We start from the raw sequence: 20,035 nt of genomic DNA on the forward strand, positions 1-20,035 counted from the left end.
GTGCATTTGTTTTTTAACTTTGGGAGTGTTTTAGAAATAGAGTATTGCTGACTTCTTTTCGTTTTACTTCTGGCTGTGATCAGATCAGCTGATGTCTAGTTGCCGCTCTTGGGAGCGTACGAAAACAGTAACAAAATATTGTTTATACCATTTCTTAACTTATTCAAATCATCTATACAGTTAGTTAATATTACATAAGCACCAATGTGTTTTAATCTATTATATTTTATTCTCTCTCTCTCTCTCTCTCTCTCTCTCTCTCTCTCTCTCTCTCTCTCTCTCTCGCTAGGCTACCTTTCACTACCTCTCATTTTTTACTTCTCTCTCTCTCTCTCTAACAAATGAAATCTTTGTGGCTTCACAAAGTATTAATTATATTAAAAATCAACCATGATTCAATTTTCCTTACTTTCTCCAAACTCGCACCATCTCTGTCACATCAGATAGGAGGCGCGGGAAGCCTCACGCCTCCTATCTGGCCACCTACATAAGATACCTAAGGTTTCAATTTTCCGCCATAACCTCTTGCCGCTAGCCGCGCTTGGTCTGGCCGGGCCCTAACTTATTGTTCGATGACTTTAAAACCCGGCCTAGTACTTTCTTCTTCTTTTACTTTTTTTCTGATGGTTCCATAATTGAGGTGGGTACAAGTTGACTTATAACTGAAGTTAGGAAAAGTATTTTGGATATGAAATGGACAATTATCTTTCGTAATAGTTTAGAATTATCGTAAATTATCATTCTGTCATTAGCGGCAGTTTGGTATTGTTGATTACAAGCAAAAAGAAAAAAAAAAAGTTTTCCTGCTTTGCTACGTATGTAGAAATTTATATAGATACGGTAAATAATATTTGTAATAACATATTTACTAAAAGCTTTTAATATCATTACTTATCACTTTGATCATCCGGGTTTAATGCCTTCGTTTGTTTATTATGATCGAAGATGAAGCGTACAGTAAACGAATGGAGGGTTTCCGTTTCAGGCGGCTTCATAAAGAAAAACATTATATAAATGGCATTCATTTCATTTATTTGGAAGTTCTGAGAAAAACTAAGTAGAATATTGGTAATAACAAAATCAACATATAATCAATACTTAGTAAGATTGCTGTCGATGCTAAAACTAACCTATACACAGATGTGTAAATGTGTCTGTTTCTTCGTTATGATCAGAGATAAACGTAAACAAAACATTGGTTTTTTTTTATGGTGCTTTTTGGCGTGTTTAGGGAACGCATGATATAAAATCGCCTTTACTGTATTTTGATAATTCTGAATTTTCAATGATTCAACAAAAGCTAGTCTATAGAGTGATGGTTTTCTATTCACCAGTTGTTTTATATAATAGATATGGCAAACATTAAAATTTGTCTGTATTTTGGGTCGTGTTATAACGGGAAATATACGGTGTTTACACCCATCCTGGTTGTAATTTTAATCTTTTTCAAGTTATTAGAACTTTAAAGCATATTGAATGTTTGATTTATCCACAAGAAAAATTTGATATTATAAAAAAATATAGTATAGTACATCAAAAGTATTGGAAATGGGTAGTAAACACGTGTGAATAGGGAAGTTGCTGGTTGCCATGGCCCCAATGGAATTATTTCTGTTTTTTGTTTCGAAATATGCGATTTTCCATTTATACGAGGTCATTGATTGACCAAATTCTAGCATAATTCGGGACCCTACTGTATTTGTAGCTCATATCAATATTGTCCAATCTTATAAGTGCAGGGTGGTTTTAGGAGACGAGACGGTAGGGGATATATAGATCAGATTTTTACAGTTAGGCAGATATGCGAGAAATATTTAGCCAAAGGTAAGGAGGTGTACGTTACATTTATGGATCTAGAGAAAGCTTATGATAAGAGTTGATACGGAAGTGATGTGGAATATGACAAAGTTATGTGGAATTGGTGAAAGGTTCTTCAAACAGTGAGGCGTTTTTACATAAGCAGTAAAGCGTGTGTTAGGATAGGAAATGGAGTGAGCGATTGGTTTCCGGTGAGAGTGGGGCTGAGACAGGGATGTGTGATGTCGCCAAGGAAGTTTAACTTGTATATTGATGGAGTGATGAAAGAGGTGAATGCTCCAGTGCTTGGACGAGGATTGAAACTGGTAGACGAGAAAGATCATGAATGGGAAGTACTGTAGATCAGTTGTTGTTTGTGGATGATACTGTACTGGTTGCAGATGCGGAAGAGAAGCTTGGCCGATTAATGACAGAATTTGGAAGGGTATGTGAGAGAAGGAAGTTGAGTGTTAATGTGGGTATGAGTAAGATTACGAGATGTGCAAGAAGGGAAGGTGATGCGAGGTTGAATGTTATGTCAAATGGAGAGTTACTTGAAGAGGTGGATCAGTTTCAGTACTTGGGGTCTATTGTTGCAGAAAATGGTGGAGTGGAAGCACATATATGTCAGTGAGTGAATGAAGGATGCAAAGTGTTTGGGGCCAGTGAAGGGAGTAGTAAAGAATAGAGGGTTGGACATGAATGTTAAGAGAGTTCTGTAAGAGATAGTGATTGTACCAACTGTGACGAATGGATCGGAGTTGAGGGGAATGAAAGCGACGGAGAGACAGAAATTGAATGTGTTTGAGATGAAGTGTCTAAGGAGTATGGCTGGTGTATCTCGAGTAGATAGGGTTAGGAACAAAGTAGTGAGGGTGAGAGCAAGTGTAAGAAATGAATTAGAAGCTAGAGTGGATATGAATGCGTTGTTTGGCCATATTGAGAGAATAGAAAATGGCTGTCAGCTAAAATAGGTGATGAATGCAAGAGTTGATGGGAGAAGTACAAGAGGAAGGCCAAGGTTTAGGTGGATGGATGGAGTGAAGAAAGCTCTGGGTGATAGTTGGAGCCTTCATCTGTGGTGGATAACGGGGGAGAGTGGGCTGTGGCACCCTAGCAGTACCAGCCGATCTCGGTTGAGTCCCTTGTCAGGCTGGCAGGAATGTAGGGAGGAAAGGTCCCCTTATTTTCACTTGTTTGATGTCAGCTACCCCCCAAAATTGGGGGAAGTGCCTTGGTATATCTATGTAGTAAAGCAGGTGTTAGGATAGGAAAGTAAGTGAGCGAGTAGTTTCCAGTGAGAATGAGGCTGAGACAGGGATGTGTATGTTGCCACGGTTGTTCAATTTTTATGTCGATGGGGTTGTTAGAGAGGTAAATGCTCGAGTGCTTTGTCCAGGATTAAAACTGATAGATGAGAGTGATCATGAGTGGAAGATGAATCAATTGTTATTTGCAGATGATACTCTATTTGTTTCAGACTAGGAGAAACTCGGTCGATTAGTGAGAGTTTGGAAGGGTGTGTGACAAAAGGAAGTTGAGAGTTAATGTGGGTAAGAGTAAGGTTATAAGATGCACAAGGAGGGAGGGTGGTGCTAGATTAAATGTCATGGTGAATAGAGAGTTACTTGGGGAAGTAGATCAGTTTTAGTACATGGGATCTGTTGTTGCTGCAAATGGGGGAGTGAAAGTGGATGTATGTCAAAGCAAATGAAGGATGTAAAGTTTTGGGGGCAATGAAAGAAGTGTTAAAGAATAAAGGGTTAGGAATGAATGTAAAGAGAATTTTTTATGAGAAAGTGATTGTACCAAGTGTGAAATATGGATCGGAGTTGTAGGGAATGAAAGTGACGTACGTAGAGACACAAATTTTACGTGTTAAAGAAGAAATGTCTGAGGAGTATGGCTGGGGTATCTCAATTAAACAGGATTAGGAACGAAGTACTGAGGATGAGAACGGGTGTAAGAAATGAATTAGCAGCTGGAGTGGATATGTGTTGTAGTGGTTTGCCCATGTAGAGATAATGGAAAATGGCTGTCTACTGAAGAAGGTGATGAATGCCAGAGTTGATGGGGGAAGTACAAGGTTTGGGGGGATGGAAGGAGTAAAGAAAGCTCTGGGTGATAGGAGGATAGATGTGAGAGAGGCAAAAGAGCTTGCCAGAAATAGGAATGAATGGTGAGCAATTGTGAAGATGTTGGCAACCCCCCAAAAATTGGGGGTTGGTGCCATGGTAGATACAGTAGAAAGTGTCCATAGTTTTCACGAACGAGAAGTTAGCCTCTTGTAATTATTTCCATTAGGATGTATTGACATTCTACACAGTATTTGACATGATAAAGTGAATTTTGTGGATTTCCAATTTCAAAACTCCTGAAACACCAAAAACCGGAGTGGATGTTTCTCCAGGGAAATAAATTTAATTTAAGTTTCGATTATCATCAGTATGTAAGTTTTTGTTCATCGTATACTTCATAATTACACATTACAGTAAATGTCTTGTGTCAAAGGAAACAAACATATTTTCTTTACATTTCAGTATAAACATAAAAATGTTTTTATTTTTCGACGGCTATCTATCAAAGAATTATTACACAATCACTTTACTTTTAATATAAAGCTGTTTTACACCTAGAAACAAAGTGCTTTACTACTGTTTAGAGTAAAATAATATGACAAAAATTTCTGAAACAAATTTTCTACAATCATTTTACGATGGAATGAAAAAAAATTCAAAGGAAAAGTACATGACACCCCTGTTCTTATATATTATTTACAGTAAAATACAATAGAAAAAAGAAAACTTGAAAAATTTATTCTGTAATCAGCGGTATAACAAACGAAGTAAAAAGAGCAACCAGAGATATCAGACCTCTGCTAATGAACATTGCCACCATTTTACTAATGTCTACAGACTAAGCGATCCATTTTCCATATGATGACCATGTATGAATCTACTGTATAATAATAACAATAAACACCTAAATCGCTATCTTGATACGCATCACCTCTAAAATTCAATGGATTCTTCCAGAGCATAATATTAACCTATCCTTTAGCAAGAAGTTTCAACGTTATACTGCTAAAATATGAACAAACAATTAAATAACTAAATGCAGGTCACTTTTAATAGACATGGAAATATAGATTATCATAGAGTAAGTGTGCATGTATATCCAATGGTGACAAATCTCGTACACAGCTATTGAGAGAGATCCGATGCCTCATAGTGAAGGGAATGTTGGCTAAAATTGAAAACTTTGTGTATGAAATGAACTAAAAAAACAACAATATCTAAGCTTGACCTAGTCATTGACAGACTTTTACCTTTGCACCAATCAAAATACACATTTCATTATCTTTGATAATGAACATTGGTACACTGTCATTTATATCCTATAATAAGGAGTCTAGAGTGTTTCAGAAACCCTTTCTTTCTGAGGATACAGTGTACGGTCTTCACGTGGTCGTGTGAAGCTCAGATATGTGTGGATGAATCACCTTTGAGAAAGATTGTTTGCACATACTGACTTTGTACGGTAACCTTCATGGACACTCCGACAATAGGTGCCGCATATCTACGAACTATTGCTTTTGTGGCCAGAATGAAGCGATAAGCGTCATCCTACTCTTCACAGCAATTCTGAATTTGTTTAAAATTTCTCAAGCCATGGAAAACCATGGGAATTATAAGAAGTAAAGAGCATTGATTCCATGAGAGGAGTACTAAAATATCTAGACTAACATCTCGGCACATAAGGGATATGTAGAAAATGCACTTACGTTAATGAGAGTAGAGATATAAGGATCCAGGATAATATCTCTCTTTTTAAACCTTGCGAATTTTAAGTGTCTAAAAGGCCAGTTAAATGTGGGAGACTAATGTCATCTCTATTGAAGGGTAAATTAAACACCGAATTTGACGCTCTGTGAGAATAACTCAGATCTAGTAGATACAGTGCATCAATTGACTAATGAAAAGTGCATTAAAACCACTCCTTATCACTTGAGAAGTTAGGTTCGGTTTTGAAACATAGTTCAGTAGGTTAGGCCTCAAATAATACTGTGAACCAGAATTAAATTAATTTCTGAGCTACCACAGAATAAAAGGCAAACACAATATTTACAAGTACAGCAGTAAGAACTTTATCCAGTAAAGATAAGAGACACTCCTTTTCTCCAGTGTAAACTGACATATGATCTGCTTAAAAGATTTGTTCATAATCAGAGGTGAGAATTAGGACAATGTAGTTCTAAAATTTGGATAGATGATGGGTAAACAGAAACCAAAAGGCAGATATCCACAAAGCTGTCAGCAAAAAATTATGTTATAAAAATCCAGAAGTATTCTTACACTACAAATCAATCAATCAATCATAACAACCTAGAAATGTATTCAACAATAACTGGTATGACAACACAAAGAGTAAATATGAATCTACCATTATAAAATGAATTACAGTTAACTGCATTTATCTAAGTTAATTACATTTTGTTTTACACAAAAAAAAAAAAAACCAGCTCACCTGTGTGCACGTATTTGTAGTCGTCGTATGGTGGTCTTGAGTAATCTGAGTAAGTGTAGTGTTTGGTCGAATAATAGTGGTCTGGCTGGCTGTGGTCCCACCACAACTAACTGCAGAAGAAAAGGTTATATGAATCCTAGTTTGCATAGAAAAATTTAAATAGTTCATGGTGAAAATTAACAATACAAAAATCTAATTCAACATTAAGTAATCACTAATTGGATAAAATACCCTTGATTTGATGAAATTAATTGAGCTTTCCCTTGAAAAACAAAAGTTTATACAGTAGGCATACTTGGTACAAAAATATATAAAAAAAACTTCAATTCCACCCATTGTAATTAAGACAAAAATCTGAGCAAACTAAACTTTAAATCATTCGGGGTATAGTCACTAGAGTAATAGAGAGTCCTCAACGTACAAAAATCTGATTTGCAAAATTTCCGACTTACGAACGCAAACTACCGCAAGTAAAAAATATGTTCAAAATCCGTGCAGCAATCATTTTGAAATTAGTGCCACTTCCGACTGGGTCCTGAGGCTGCAGCCGCCACCCAGGGCGGACAGCACCGACCCGCTTCATTCAAAATCTATGTTTGCTATTGTCATCATCGTAGCTGTTTATGTGTATTACCTCCACCGTATTTTTGCCTTATTACCATAAATTACAATAATGTTAACTATGGCTGATAAGCAGAATACTAGTAGTAGTGCAATAAAGTTCAAGATTAGTGGTGATAGTGGTAGTACTGTGTGAAGAAATGGTTAGCCTTTTCAGTGGAAAGGAAAGAAGCCATTATCAAGAAACCTGATAGCGGTGAGAAGGCAAATATTGTATTGCACTTGTGTATCAAGTAAACCATTCAATAATTGGCACGATTTATGACAAGGAGTTATCCGATGACAGCAATCCCAGGTGTCGGCTGACTTGTTTTATGTATCAAATATTTACAGCACAATGCACTGTACTATATATTTTACTGCATTATGTGAGAGAGAGAGAGAGAGAGAGAGAGAGAGAGAGAGAGAGAGAGAGAGAGAGAGTGTGTGTGTGTGTGTGTGTGTGTGTGTGTCGCGCGTCACAGCTCAGCTGATCGGCGTATAACATCAGTCGTGATGAACCGAAACAACAAAAATGCCGGGTTCCTTCAATTCATTAAGTAAAATAATCATCTGGATTTCATTTAACACTACTCAAACATTCATGAAGCAGATTAATATGGTTAAATTTCTAACACTGAATTCTGTAACAAAGCTATAAAATAACCTGTACATTTATTTAAACCATAATGTTGAAAACTTGATGTCTACACAAACACAGTTTTTGTGTACGCCCATTTGTACGTTTCTCTTTTCATAATAATATACTTAACAGTAATTCAGTAATGTAGGTGATAAAGAAAGTCAAACATCATTTGCAATAACAACAGAATATTGATTTTATATGAAAGGAGACTACTGTATTTGTTGATTTCTGAAAATTGTAGGCATTTGTGTTAAGGTATGCATACCCTAAGTCAAAATCTAACTCTAGGGGTACTTGTACGATAACGCTTTACGAACAATTTAAGCTACGAATTGCCTACGAACAATTTAAGCTATGAATGGCCTCACGGTCCCCATTGTGTTTGCTGGTTGAGGACTGTCTATGTATTGAACTTACAAGTACAGCACAGTATGTGAATTTTTTCCCTTATTTTCTAAAAGAAATAACTTACCTTTACAAGTAATTTTCAATTTTATATTGAAACTTTTAAGAAATAGTAACTTTTATACAACAGTGATGCATATGCATGCACTACTACTATGTGGTAGGTGAGAAATTAAATACAACAGCAGTAAAAATTACTTGCATTTTCATACTAAAAATGTTTTTTGTAATTTTTTTTGTGAAATGCTAATTCAGATTACAATGATAATTTCATGAATACTTTACTTTCAACGTACAGCTTTACAGTAAAATAGTCTAATTTTATAATGCATACTAAATTATAAATTGGTATACTTTACCTTTATCAAAATTTTAAAATAACTACCATTCACAAAATAACAAGTGTCAAAAATCTATACATATTGCAACTTTATATAATAAAAACAAAATAATATAAAGCCTTCAATATAAAAAGAAAACAACAAACTTACATAGACTTTTAGAAATAATGTAGCTGCACATTAGCTTAATGAAGCAATATAACTAGGCATTATTACTGTATTAAATGAAGCACACACAGTACTGTAATTACCCGATGTGACAAGCTGCTGCGTAGGCGAACTGGTGGTGGCTGTGATGACGGTGGAGGAGGGTAAGGAGAGTGGGGACTGGGAATGTCGGAGTGGAGTTACTACTCCAGAAGTGGAAACAGGCAGAGAACAGGGTGCTGTCAACAACAACAGTAGTGATGTTCAGGGAAACATTGTGAATTACATGAGCACCACACAAACAAAGAAATAGCAAAACACAAAAGATCACCACCATAGTTCTGAGGCCACATTTAAAATGAAGACCATTCCTCTATTCCCCCTTTTACAGACTAACAGTAGATTTACACTAATGAGAAAAAAAAAACATTACAAATTTATAGATAATTTGTATTTTTCATATACAGTACGTATATACTTAACGCAGTCTTTTATTTAGGAGTACTGTATATTTCTGCATGCGCTGGAAATCCTTGTTGAAGATTGATAACAAAGCAGTTAATAGAAATCAGGCCAGCAAAGGGACACCCTTAACAAGTCTAGACTTTAACTCGTCCGCTTATTCCTAAAAGTAGGAGGTAGTCTCCCAGAAAAAAATTGGTTTATATTCATCCCCACTATTAGTGATATTTTCCCTGGAATGTACTAAGGCAAAAAATGAATGGTTTCTACATTGAAATATAGGCTGTTAGGTTACAACCTATGGCTGAACTTCCTTTGAAAGAAAAACTTGTACAAGGAAAATTAACAACTAAACTACCTTTCAAAAAAGGCAGGTTGTCACACTACGAACAAATGCAAGCTACGGATCTGGACAAAAAGCTCTACTACTTTACTAAAAGAAGGGCAAAGCAGATTACTTCTTTTCAAGATTATGATCTATAGAAACTGTACGCTGATATGTAGCTTACTGGCAATCTTGTCTGTTCAAACCTCTACTCAACCAGGATGCTGCCCCCAAAAGAAAGGAAGAAAAAAGGAACTTATACTAGTCACTTAACCTTTTTTACTTAGATTTATACTATCTTTGTACCCTAACACTATCCCTAACAACCAAAATAATGGATAGGTTTCCCATAAAAGCCAGGGTAAGAGTAATGCATTTAACATCACAAGTTCTTACCAGTTGTGCATATGACTCCCTCACAGAGCGAGTCACAGTCCTTTTTGATCATCTCACGAAGCCAGAAGAAATCTATATTCTAGGACAACTTCTTGTACCTACTGGTACTAACAAAAAATTCTCCAATACCCAAGCTTAAGATATTGGGTCTGATCCAAAAAGTACTGCAAGGCTCTCATGGAACACTTATGCAACTTATTACAATCCTTACCAATGAAAACCCACTGGGATATCAGAAAACTCTTGAATCTCTTCATAAACTGATGGGCTCTAGTTTTCATCAAACTAGTGAATGAATAATAAATCTTGAATAATAAATCTTGAGTGAGAGCTCCCAATCCAAGGATTTTCTCAGGGGCTCGAGGGGAGTTCAAGAATAATCCCAATTATGAAGCCTATGTTAAAGGGATGGTTGAGACTGTTGAAAGCTCCTCATAAACATTGTAAACTACCATATGGCAGAGAACCATACGTCTGAAGCCCTGGCTCAAAGTTGAGAGGTAGCTTCTACCCAAGAGATTGAGAGTTGCTTCTCGAGACTAATATTAATGGGGAAGACAGCCACCTGCTAAAGAAAAGCTCTGACAGGACAGGATGTCCATGACGACAACCACATAAGATGGTCCACATCTCCTAACAGAGCTTCTAAGGACTTTCAAAGGTACCCAAACATATCTTCAGATCTCGTACAAGGAAAGACTCTTTCTAGCTCCCCAGCAAGAGATGCCTCTCTTGCTGTCCTGTGAGAAAACACACTCAAGAGGTGCTAGATAGTTTCAACCCATGAAGTGTTAACAATTTCATGGTTTCGAGGTATCCCAACAGGTGGTGCTGACGAAAAAGTGCTGGCTATGAGGGAATCTCTCCCTGCACCTCAACCAAGTGTGTTAAAAAATCTAGATACCATTAAACAGACCAAAGAGTGACCAACAGTATGTATGTATGTATGTATTTATGAGAGAGAGAGAGAGAGAGAGAGAGAGAGAGAGAGAGAGAGAGTGTGTGTGTGTGTGTGTGTGCGTGTGTACACTCCACCCTTCCCTCAATGTGTGGAACAAGCATCTCAGGAGGAGATTTCAAGACACTTTCTATGAATGAACCACCAGGCCAGACCATCCCTCACTTTCTAATTCATGTGAGACATCACCATCACCTCCATGGAAGAAAAAGCAGACATAAAAAATAAAACAGACTACAATAGATTAGAATAAAGAATTTGCCCCATATGGCACAGTACAAGGGCTGGAAAGGCCATTCAGCACCAAGGTATAACAGCGGGAAACCTGCACAGTTGCACTATGAAGCAAGTGCTTAAGTGGTTGGACAGCAAAACAGAAGAAATCTAGCAAGAATGAGGTAAGGAAAAAAAAAGAGCAAGGCGAGGAAAATGCTTCACATGCATCCAAAGAAAAGACTGGGGTCAGATTATTATTAGAGATGTTCCCACAGAGGAGGCAATATAGGGACTTCCAACATATGCCAGTAGGCAAAGATGTTACTGGAGTCACCTTGTCCAAAGCAAAGTAGTTCAGGAACTTAACAAACAAAGGATCACACGGTCTATCCCAAGGAGAGAAACATCTCTCAAGTATTCAAAACTCTGGACTTATACTTGAAACATTCCCAGAAAGAAACATGGTCTTGCCAAGAGTTCTATGCAAGGAATGAGTGTGCGAATAAAATAACCTCCCTCCTCATAGAGAACCCAGTGTTCATTTACAACAGAATCAATCTAGGGAGGAGAAAAAATGTAAACAAGGAGGTTCTTCAGGCTAAAAAGGTATATTAACCCTAATGATACAGAATACTTCTTGGCCTTCCTCCTCTTCTTCCTATACCTTTACCTTTGGTGAGACCAGGTTGATCACTCCAAGCATAAGGAAGAAGGGGTAAAAACCACCCAACAAAAATAATGCTGGAGGTGATCAATGTTCAAGGATGACATAAATCATCCACAACTACTTACCTTTCCCTTCACATCACTATTATTCACAAATATTTTTCACAGCAATGGAGCCCATGATTCCCATTCAGAGCAATGGAGTCCAAATGAAGGGAAAAAAAAAATAAAAAACAGCAACAAAAATATGTGAAATGTTACTTTAATAGCAACACGGTCGCACCAGTACCCCGAGGAAGAAGGCTATTCCCAATGACTGCCAAAGAAAAAGTGACAGGGTTATATCAGGAAGGTAGGTGTTACCCATCCCTCATCTGCCAGAACACTGCTAACAACTTTGTTAACAAGCTTCAACAACCATTTAAAGCTTGCACTGGAAGATACTCCTTTATAAAAGACATGTTTGTGTTCTCTAAAAGACAAATAATTTTCAATAAATTAAATGACACGTCGACTTATTATGATGTTGGCATAAGACATCATACCTAAACCAAAACCCATCACCCACTAATAGACCTTTGAAAGTCATTATGTTGTAAAAGAATTTCTCACAATCACTGAATATCATCATACTTTAAAAGATGGAATACACAACAAATAAATTGACATGAATGAGTCTACACAGGGTGCTATTTAATGAGTTTACACAGGGTGCTATTTAATAGTATATTGGTGAAGTCAGCAGGAAATGTATATCACTTAGATAAGTCTACAACTCTACAATCCATTGCAACATACACGCACACACACTCTCAAGATTTAAATATTACAGCCGGGAGAAAACCAATGTAAAATAACTGTTTTACAGTTACACATTATACTGTACTCTATTCCATAATAACACTTTATAAACTTACTTCAAGCTTCCCCCCACCCCATGTCTTCAGCTACACCAATGAGGCTCTTCTACAAATACCCTTTGTATACAGTATCTCAATTCTGCCACCATATCTTCTCTCCCTCTCCTCTCATACATCTAAATAGTAACTACTACTTTTGTCTCCTATATGATTATTTTAGCAGTTTCAAAAGATCACTTTTTGAAGCAATATTTGCAGGAACATCTCGATATATGTAGTTTTACTTTGGAAAATAAAGTACATTTTCAATTTCGAAGTAATTCAAAATCAATAATCTAATCACATAAATTAAGTTTTCTTCAAAGATATGGCCAAAGTTTCTACTGCTAAGGAAACTTTTTATTCTATTGAACTTTAAAGGATGAAGCACTTCCAATCATCATTAAATGCATTTTAGTGGCAACCTGAGGAATTGATGTCAAGGAATACTAACATTTTACACTAAACAGGATGGCATAATATACAAAGTATATAAACTTTCTAGTAAACTAATGCTATCATTCAAATTATAATACAACACTAAAAATATACAAACATGCTTTATTAAATTATAGTTTAAATTTTGCATTTCTGTACATTATTCTATGAAGTTCTCCCGAGTTATGCAAATTTCTCCTCTTAATAAATTATTCCTAAGAGACAATCTATTTTAAAAATAATACCCCAATTTGTTGACTTTCCTCATTAAAATTTGTAAATCTGCTGGAAGATGAATACTGTACTTGAATACTATAATAAATTCAGGAATAAAGGCATTTTCAATCAAGGTTTGACTGATGAATGATGTTTTGGCAAAAATACCAATGCCTCTTCCATTTACTAGACATTCAAAGATGCTAAGTGATGGATTTCAGAAATTAAGTACCATGGCTGCAATTAACTAACGCTGTTGATAAAACATTTCAACATTTTTAGATATTACAGTCTTCAGTGGAAAGCTTGGACCTTTAGAAAGGATGAATAAAATTAAAACATCAACAGAGCTCATCATAGAAAGATTACATTTTAAGAATTGTTTCTCAAAGCAATACAACCTTATATTTTCTTTGTAACATTAAATAAAAAAAAAAGTAAAGAGAAAAAACCTTTAGCTAGAATTTTAAAAAATTATCAAGAGAAAAATTAAAGCACACAAATATTTCCTTAAAGAAAAGCAAACTTTTGTAAGTAAAGGCAAGATTAATGCAAAGCAGAACATACCACAGAATTAAATCTATGTACAGTATGCGACTCACCTAATTCCCTTGACAAATGTAGCTGAAGTGAAAGCGTATGATGACCACTTGTAGTAACAGTGTTACCCTGAGCGATGTCAGAAGGCATAAGAGATGCTTGAGAGTAATGAGTTCCACCAAGAACTCCTGATGATGCACCCAATTCCCCGGTGCCTTCCCGAAGTGTGGCTAAAGAAGAGCTCATGCTCTTTGTCGGACTAACCGTACCTTCCAACAGAAAATATGTAACAGATGACATACAACTGACATGGCAAAAACATGGAAGACATTGCACACTGTTATTCCAGATCATGAAATAACAGTGGTACAGATCTATATTACCTAATAATTTCAACAAATAGAGGGCAAAAGAACACATATTTCAATTATGTACTTCAACTTTTCTATTCATACTTCTCCATAATGTACAATACAAACAAAACAGTACAAAATATGATTTACAAGACTGATAAAGAAGGATCTAATGATTAAGTTTTATATTTATTAGTAATAAATTTATTTACAGGCTTGAAAACTTGCATACACTAGAAATTCTGAAAATTTTATCATACCTGGCAATGGTGACACCCCAGAAATGGGTATCCCTGCAGGAGGACTAGAGACTAGACGGGAACCCCCAATTTGTGAACCGCCAACTTGAGATCCACTAAGATGATGGCCAGTGACTGACCCATGAGCTAAGTGGCCCGAGCTAGGAGTCAAGTGGCCGGAAAAGTGACGAGACTGAGGGGCAAGTACTGTAATTGAGCGGTTCATGTGCAGTCCATGAGAACTACTTAAACGAGTCATGGACTTGTTAAGCTGAATAGTTGAAGAACCTAGTCGGCCTGTGCTCTGAGGTACTGTTCGGAAGAGATAATACAAGATTACAAATAAAGAATTACACTCATTTTGCACAAAGCTGTAGAGCCAACTTGAGATATTCAGTTTGGATGATCTACAACAGACTTTTATTAGTATATAATACATGAACTCAAACCTTAAATAAATATAAAGACAAAGTAATGAAATGGAATGTACTTTTAGTATTTCTAGTAAGCTTAGTTATTATGAATTCATTTGTAACATATGGTGAAAATGATAGTGATAAAGCACACAACAGTACAGTGATACCTCTACATACGATCTTAATTTGTTCCAGAAACTGCTTCGTATGTTAAAACGATCGTATGTTGGAGCAAATATTCCCATAAGAATACATGGTAATTGATTTAATTCGTTCCTCAGCCTAAAAACCCATAATAAATCCTTAATAAATGGCTACACATAATTACACATGGCATTAATACAATAACTGTATAATAAATACATATTACAAACCAAAAAAAAATAATAATAATGAAATAATAAATAAAAAACGGGTTGTAATGTAACACTTACCTTAGCGACAGGCCAGCATAGGTGTAGGGACTTCTACGCAGGAGGAGACGGAAGATCAGTGAGGAGGTAGGGACGCTAACTTTGTACGATAACGTGTACGATAACTTACACTAACTTACACTACTACGTGAACTTTAACTTAACTTAGCTTATTTTTTTTTTTCATTTTTATAATTTTATATTCTTTTTTTACATTTTTTCTTTTCTTATTTTTAATTTTCATCACTTTCACTCAATTCGGTCTTCCTTTTCTTTGCTTCACTTTCTTTCTTTTCATCATGATCACTAGACCGTTTTAAAGATTTTTAAAAGAAACTATCGAGTGAAAGTTGCTTTGTACGGCTTTTGAGGATTTTTCTAAAATGTGTTAAGCATACATCATCGAACTGCGCAACAACACGGCAAACCTGAAGTTTCTGTGGGTGATGCTTGTCGATGAAATCAGCAAAGTGTTGTTGATATGCCAACATCTGTTTTATTTCCGCCGTACCTAAGATTTCGCCTACCTCCTCGATCTCCTCGGACTCACTCAACTGCGCTTGGAACTCATCATGCTGCATGGCTTGCAGCTCCTTAAGTTCCTCAATGGTGAGCTCTTCGTGATGCTCATCGACGAGTTCGGTGATGTCATCTTCATCCACCTCTAGACCCATGGACTTGCCAAGGGATACAATCTCTTCGACGTCTTCCTCGGCGGCAAGCATAGGTTCATTCTCGGGGCCAAAACCTTCGAAATCTCTGGGAGCAACAGCATCAGGCCAAAGCTTCTTCCAAGCGGAATTCAGGGTCCGACGAGTTACTCCCTCCCAAGCCTGATCAATTATCCTTAAGCAGTGCACGATATTGAAGTGGCTCCTCCAAAATTCACGCAAAGTTAAGTTGGTGCTTTGCGTGACATTAAAGTACTACTTAAATAAGTGCTTGGTGTACAGCTTCTTAAAATTAGAGATGACTTGCTGGTCCATGGGCTGGAGGATAGGGGTGGTATTCGGTGGAAGATACAACACCTTGATGAATTTGTATTCGTCGATATCATCATCTTCGAGTCCGGGGGGGTGAGCGGGTGCATTGTCCAAACAAAGCAAGCACTTCAAAGGCAAATTCCTCTCCTGAAGATACTTCTTGACAGCAGGGCCAAAAACTACGTTTACCCATTCCACAAAGATATGCCTAGTAACCCAAGCCTTAGAATTAGAATGCCATAGAACATGTAGCAGGTCTTTATTAATTCTATGTGCTTTAAATGCCCTAGGGTTTTCGGAATGGTAAACTAACAAAGGCTTAATTTTGCAGTCCCCGCTGGCGTTGGCACAAAGCGCAAGAGTCAACCGATCCTTCATTGGCTTATGTCCAGGCATTTTCTTCTCTTCGGCGATGCTTGCTTATTGCTGTCCTTCAAATCGAAGACGACTTCTGCTTCGCTGTGATGGGGATGAAGTTAGATCTGTTGTCGTTGGTGCCATCTTGCATGGCTGTGAAGACCAATTCTGGATCCACACACACTGCCACACAACTGGCAAGTCAAGTCTGGGTTGACCGGGGGTATCCGATCTCGACTGTTTTGTCTTCTCTCCCTGCGCTGTTGTCTTGCCTGGTTCCGGGTGTCTTCAAGTTGATTGACTCCAGCTTTACAGAGTGAGCGCCATAGTGGTCTGTCAGAGGCGTTCATTTCTAGTTGCTCAGGTTGTATGTTGCACTTCTTGAGCGTAGCTTTGATGTTGTCCTTGTACCTCTTTTACTGACCCCCTGGATTACGCCGAGCTACAGGGAGCTGACTGTAGAGGACCTGGCGAGGAAGGCGATGTTCTGGCATACGGATGACGTGGCCGATCCACCTGAGTTGTTTTTCTGCCAATGTGGATTCTATACTCAGCAGGTTTGAACGGTGGAGAATTTCAGAATGAGGTACTTTGTCTTGCCATGTGAGCCCTAATATACGCTGAAGACAGCGAATATGGAATGCCTCAAGTTGTTTTACATGTCGACGGTAAGCCGTCCAAGATTCTGCTACATATAGCAAGGTGGACATGCAGACAGCTCTGTACACAGCTACTTTTGTTTCTGTCTTGAGGTGGTGATTTAGGAAGACTCTGGACCTGAGTCGGCCGAAAGATGCGGAGGCATGATTTATCCGGGCAACTATTTCCTCATCAATATTGTGTTTTTTAGTGAAGATGCTTCCAAGGTAGATGAAGCTATCAGCTTGTTTGATGGCTTCCCCATTCAGATGAAATACTGGGGGATCTCCTGCAATTATTTGCTGGGATAGGATTTCAGTTTTGTTGATGTTAACTTTGAGCCCCATGGCTCAGTAAATTGATGAGATAATGGTAAGGCTGTGTTGGAGTGCATCTGGTGAGTGAGCCACTAGAGCGCAATCATCTGCATATAGGTGTGTCATTGTTGTTTTGTCACAGACTGGAGGCGCCTAAGGTTGAATAAGTTTCCGTCTAGTCGAAACTGCACTTTCAATTGATCTTCTTCGCTGACTTGTTGGTGGCTCAGAAGGGTGACTGCAGTGAGGTAGATATTGAATATCACTGGAGCCAGGACACATCCTTGTTTTACTCCAGTTTCTACCCTGAAAAGTTGTGATTTACTACCACCCATACTTACACAGGCTTGCATATCATTGTGTAAGTTTCTTAGAATGTTAAGGAATTTCGGAGGTACTCCAAATTTAGAGAGAGCAGTCCATAAAAGGTCTCTGTTCACCGTGTCGAATGCCTTTGTTAGATCGATAAAGGCTATGTGAAGATCACGGTTTTGCTCATGGCATTTCTCTTGTAGTTGTCGGGCCACGAATATCATGTCACAAGTGCTGCGTTCTTTACGAAAGCCACATTGCGTCTCTGGTAGTGCATTTTCTGAAATGTGTTTGCAAAGTCTTGCAAGCATTATTCTTGCCAGGATTTTACTTGCAACGCCGAGCAAGGTGATGCCTCTGCTATTGTCACAGAGGGAACGGTCCCCTTTACGTTTGTAGATGGTGACAATGTCTGAGACAAGCCACTCATGGGGGACTTCTTCCATGTTCCAAATAGAGAGAATAAGGTTGTGGAGATGTTGATGGAGTAAGTAGCCCCCCTCCTTGAATAGTTCAGCTGGTAGACCATCAGGGCCGGGGCTTTTGTTGTTTTTCATGGCCCTTATGGCTTGTATAGTTTCTGGGAAAGTGGGGTTGGTATCTAGGATTTCTGAGTGAGGGACATCAGGGATGTTGAGGATATTAGGCTCTACAGGATTTCGTTGGTTAAGGATCAAGCTGAAATGTTGTGCCCAGCGATCTATTATCTCCTGTTTGTTTTTTAGGAGGTTTCCTTCTAGAGAGCGAACAGGAGTTATACTACTTTTTGTTGGGCCATATAAAATTTTAATAGAGTTGTAGAAACCATGTTGATCATTTGCATCTGCGTATGATTGAGTTTCTTTTGCACGGTCATTCAACCAGTTATTTTCCATGTTTCTGAGTATTTTCTGCACTTCTGATCTTAGCTGTTGGAAGTTTTTTTTGAGAGCTACAGAAGTAGATTGTGAGAGCCATGCATCGTGCGCTTTATTTTTTGCTGTGATTAGGTCATGTATACCATCAGCGTTATTATCAAACCAATCTTGATGACGTCGTGTGGAGAAGCCAAGGGTTTCTTCTGCATTTTCCTGAATTATAGTTTTCAGTTTTGTCTACTCAGAGTCAAGCTCATTGTCGATGTTGTTTGGATCAATGTTAGGGATCTCAGCCAGCTTTCTTGCTATCCCGTGACGGTAGTTGTTCCGAGTAGAGGTGTCTTTCAGAGCAGGAATGTTTAATTTCTTTGAGGGAGGTTTGCGAGAAAGAAGAGGACGGATGGTTAGCTTGAGCTTAGCACGTATTAGATTGTGATCTGTGTAGCACTCGGCACCTCTCATTGCACGGGTCTGGACGGCATCTTGCTGGTCTCGCTTTTTGATTATGACAGTCAATCAAGTGCCAGTGTTTTGACCTTGGGTGCATCCACGAAGTTTTGTGCTTGTTTTTGAGCTGAAAAAGGGTGTTGGTGATGACTAGGTTGTGTTCTGAGAATAAGAAGAGCAATCTGAGTCCATTGCTATTCATATTGCCAACACCATGATGACCGATGGCGCCTCCCCAGATGTGGCGTTCCCTTCCCACTCTGGCATTAAAGTCAACTAAGAGGATCAGTTTATCTTCCCTTGGAGTTTGGTTAATGGCTGAGTCTAATAATTCATAGAAAGAGTCTTTTGTCTCATCTTTACTGTCCATTGTAGGAGCGTAAGCACTCAATAGAGTGGCATAACGACCTTTTGCAAGTGGGATGCGCCAGGACATCAACCTCTTCGAGATGCCAGCTGGTGAGTCTGGGATTTTACTTAGCAGTTTTGTTTTCACTGCAAAACCGACACCATGGTTTCTGCGTTCATTTGCTGGATAACCTTTCCAGAAGAATGTGTATCCTTCTCCTACCTCTGTTAGGGTGTCCTCTTCAGAAAGATGAGTTTCACTTAAGGCAGCTATGTCAATGTTGTATCTTTGCAGTGCATGGGCGACAAGAGCTGTCCTGCGGTGTGGTCTGTCATTTTCATCACTATCAATTAGTGTGCGAACATTCCAGGTGGCAATGTTAAGGAGTATTTTTCTTCTATTTTGACCGCAGTAAGGAATGCCTTGGTGGATGCGGTTATCCACCCAGGTGGTAGTGAATCAGCCAATGTTTAGGTTACCTTTTCTAAACCCTTCCCTGCCAGGGGTGAGCAGTGGGGCCTCCATTTCTGGCTGTTCAGTCGCACTGGAAGCTGCCGAGGGATAGACCTAATTCATGCCATCTCTCCAACGACCATCACTCCAGTGCCGCCCACGTGCAGGACTCGGGCTGATGACTTCCAGCCGCATTCTCGACCTGTCACCGTCACCCTATCCTGTCGCCGGGGGACTTTTGTTAGTTGGTGGTGAGGATGAGAAATGGTGGTGAAAGCGAACGAAGCAGTGTGCTAGCGCAGAGAAAGGATTATTGTGGCT

The 20,035-nt window shown here is 38.2% G+C and overlaps 1 protein-coding gene across 1 annotated transcript in view; it reads right to left on the reverse strand.

Annotated features, from left to right (window-relative positions):
* Nucleotides 1-6,164: 6,164 nt before the first annotated feature.
* Nucleotides 6,165-20,035, reverse strand: part of LOC137646733 (protein melted-like) — a 134,670-nt gene continuing 120,799 nt past the window's right edge. The window contains 5 exon segments of the mRNA XM_068379840.1: nt 6,165-6,182; nt 6,325-6,434; nt 8,568-8,702; nt 13,642-13,848; nt 14,193-14,483. Coding sequence (XP_068235941.1) covers nt 6,165-6,182; nt 6,325-6,434; nt 8,568-8,702; nt 13,642-13,848; nt 14,193-14,483 — 761 coding nt within the window.

The sequence above is a fragment of the Palaemon carinicauda genome, chromosome 9 (assembly GCF_036898095.1).
Source record: "Palaemon carinicauda isolate YSFRI2023 chromosome 9, ASM3689809v2, whole genome shotgun sequence".
NCBI classification, from domain to species: Eukaryota; Metazoa; Arthropoda; class Malacostraca; order Decapoda; family Palaemonidae; genus Palaemon; species Palaemon carinicauda.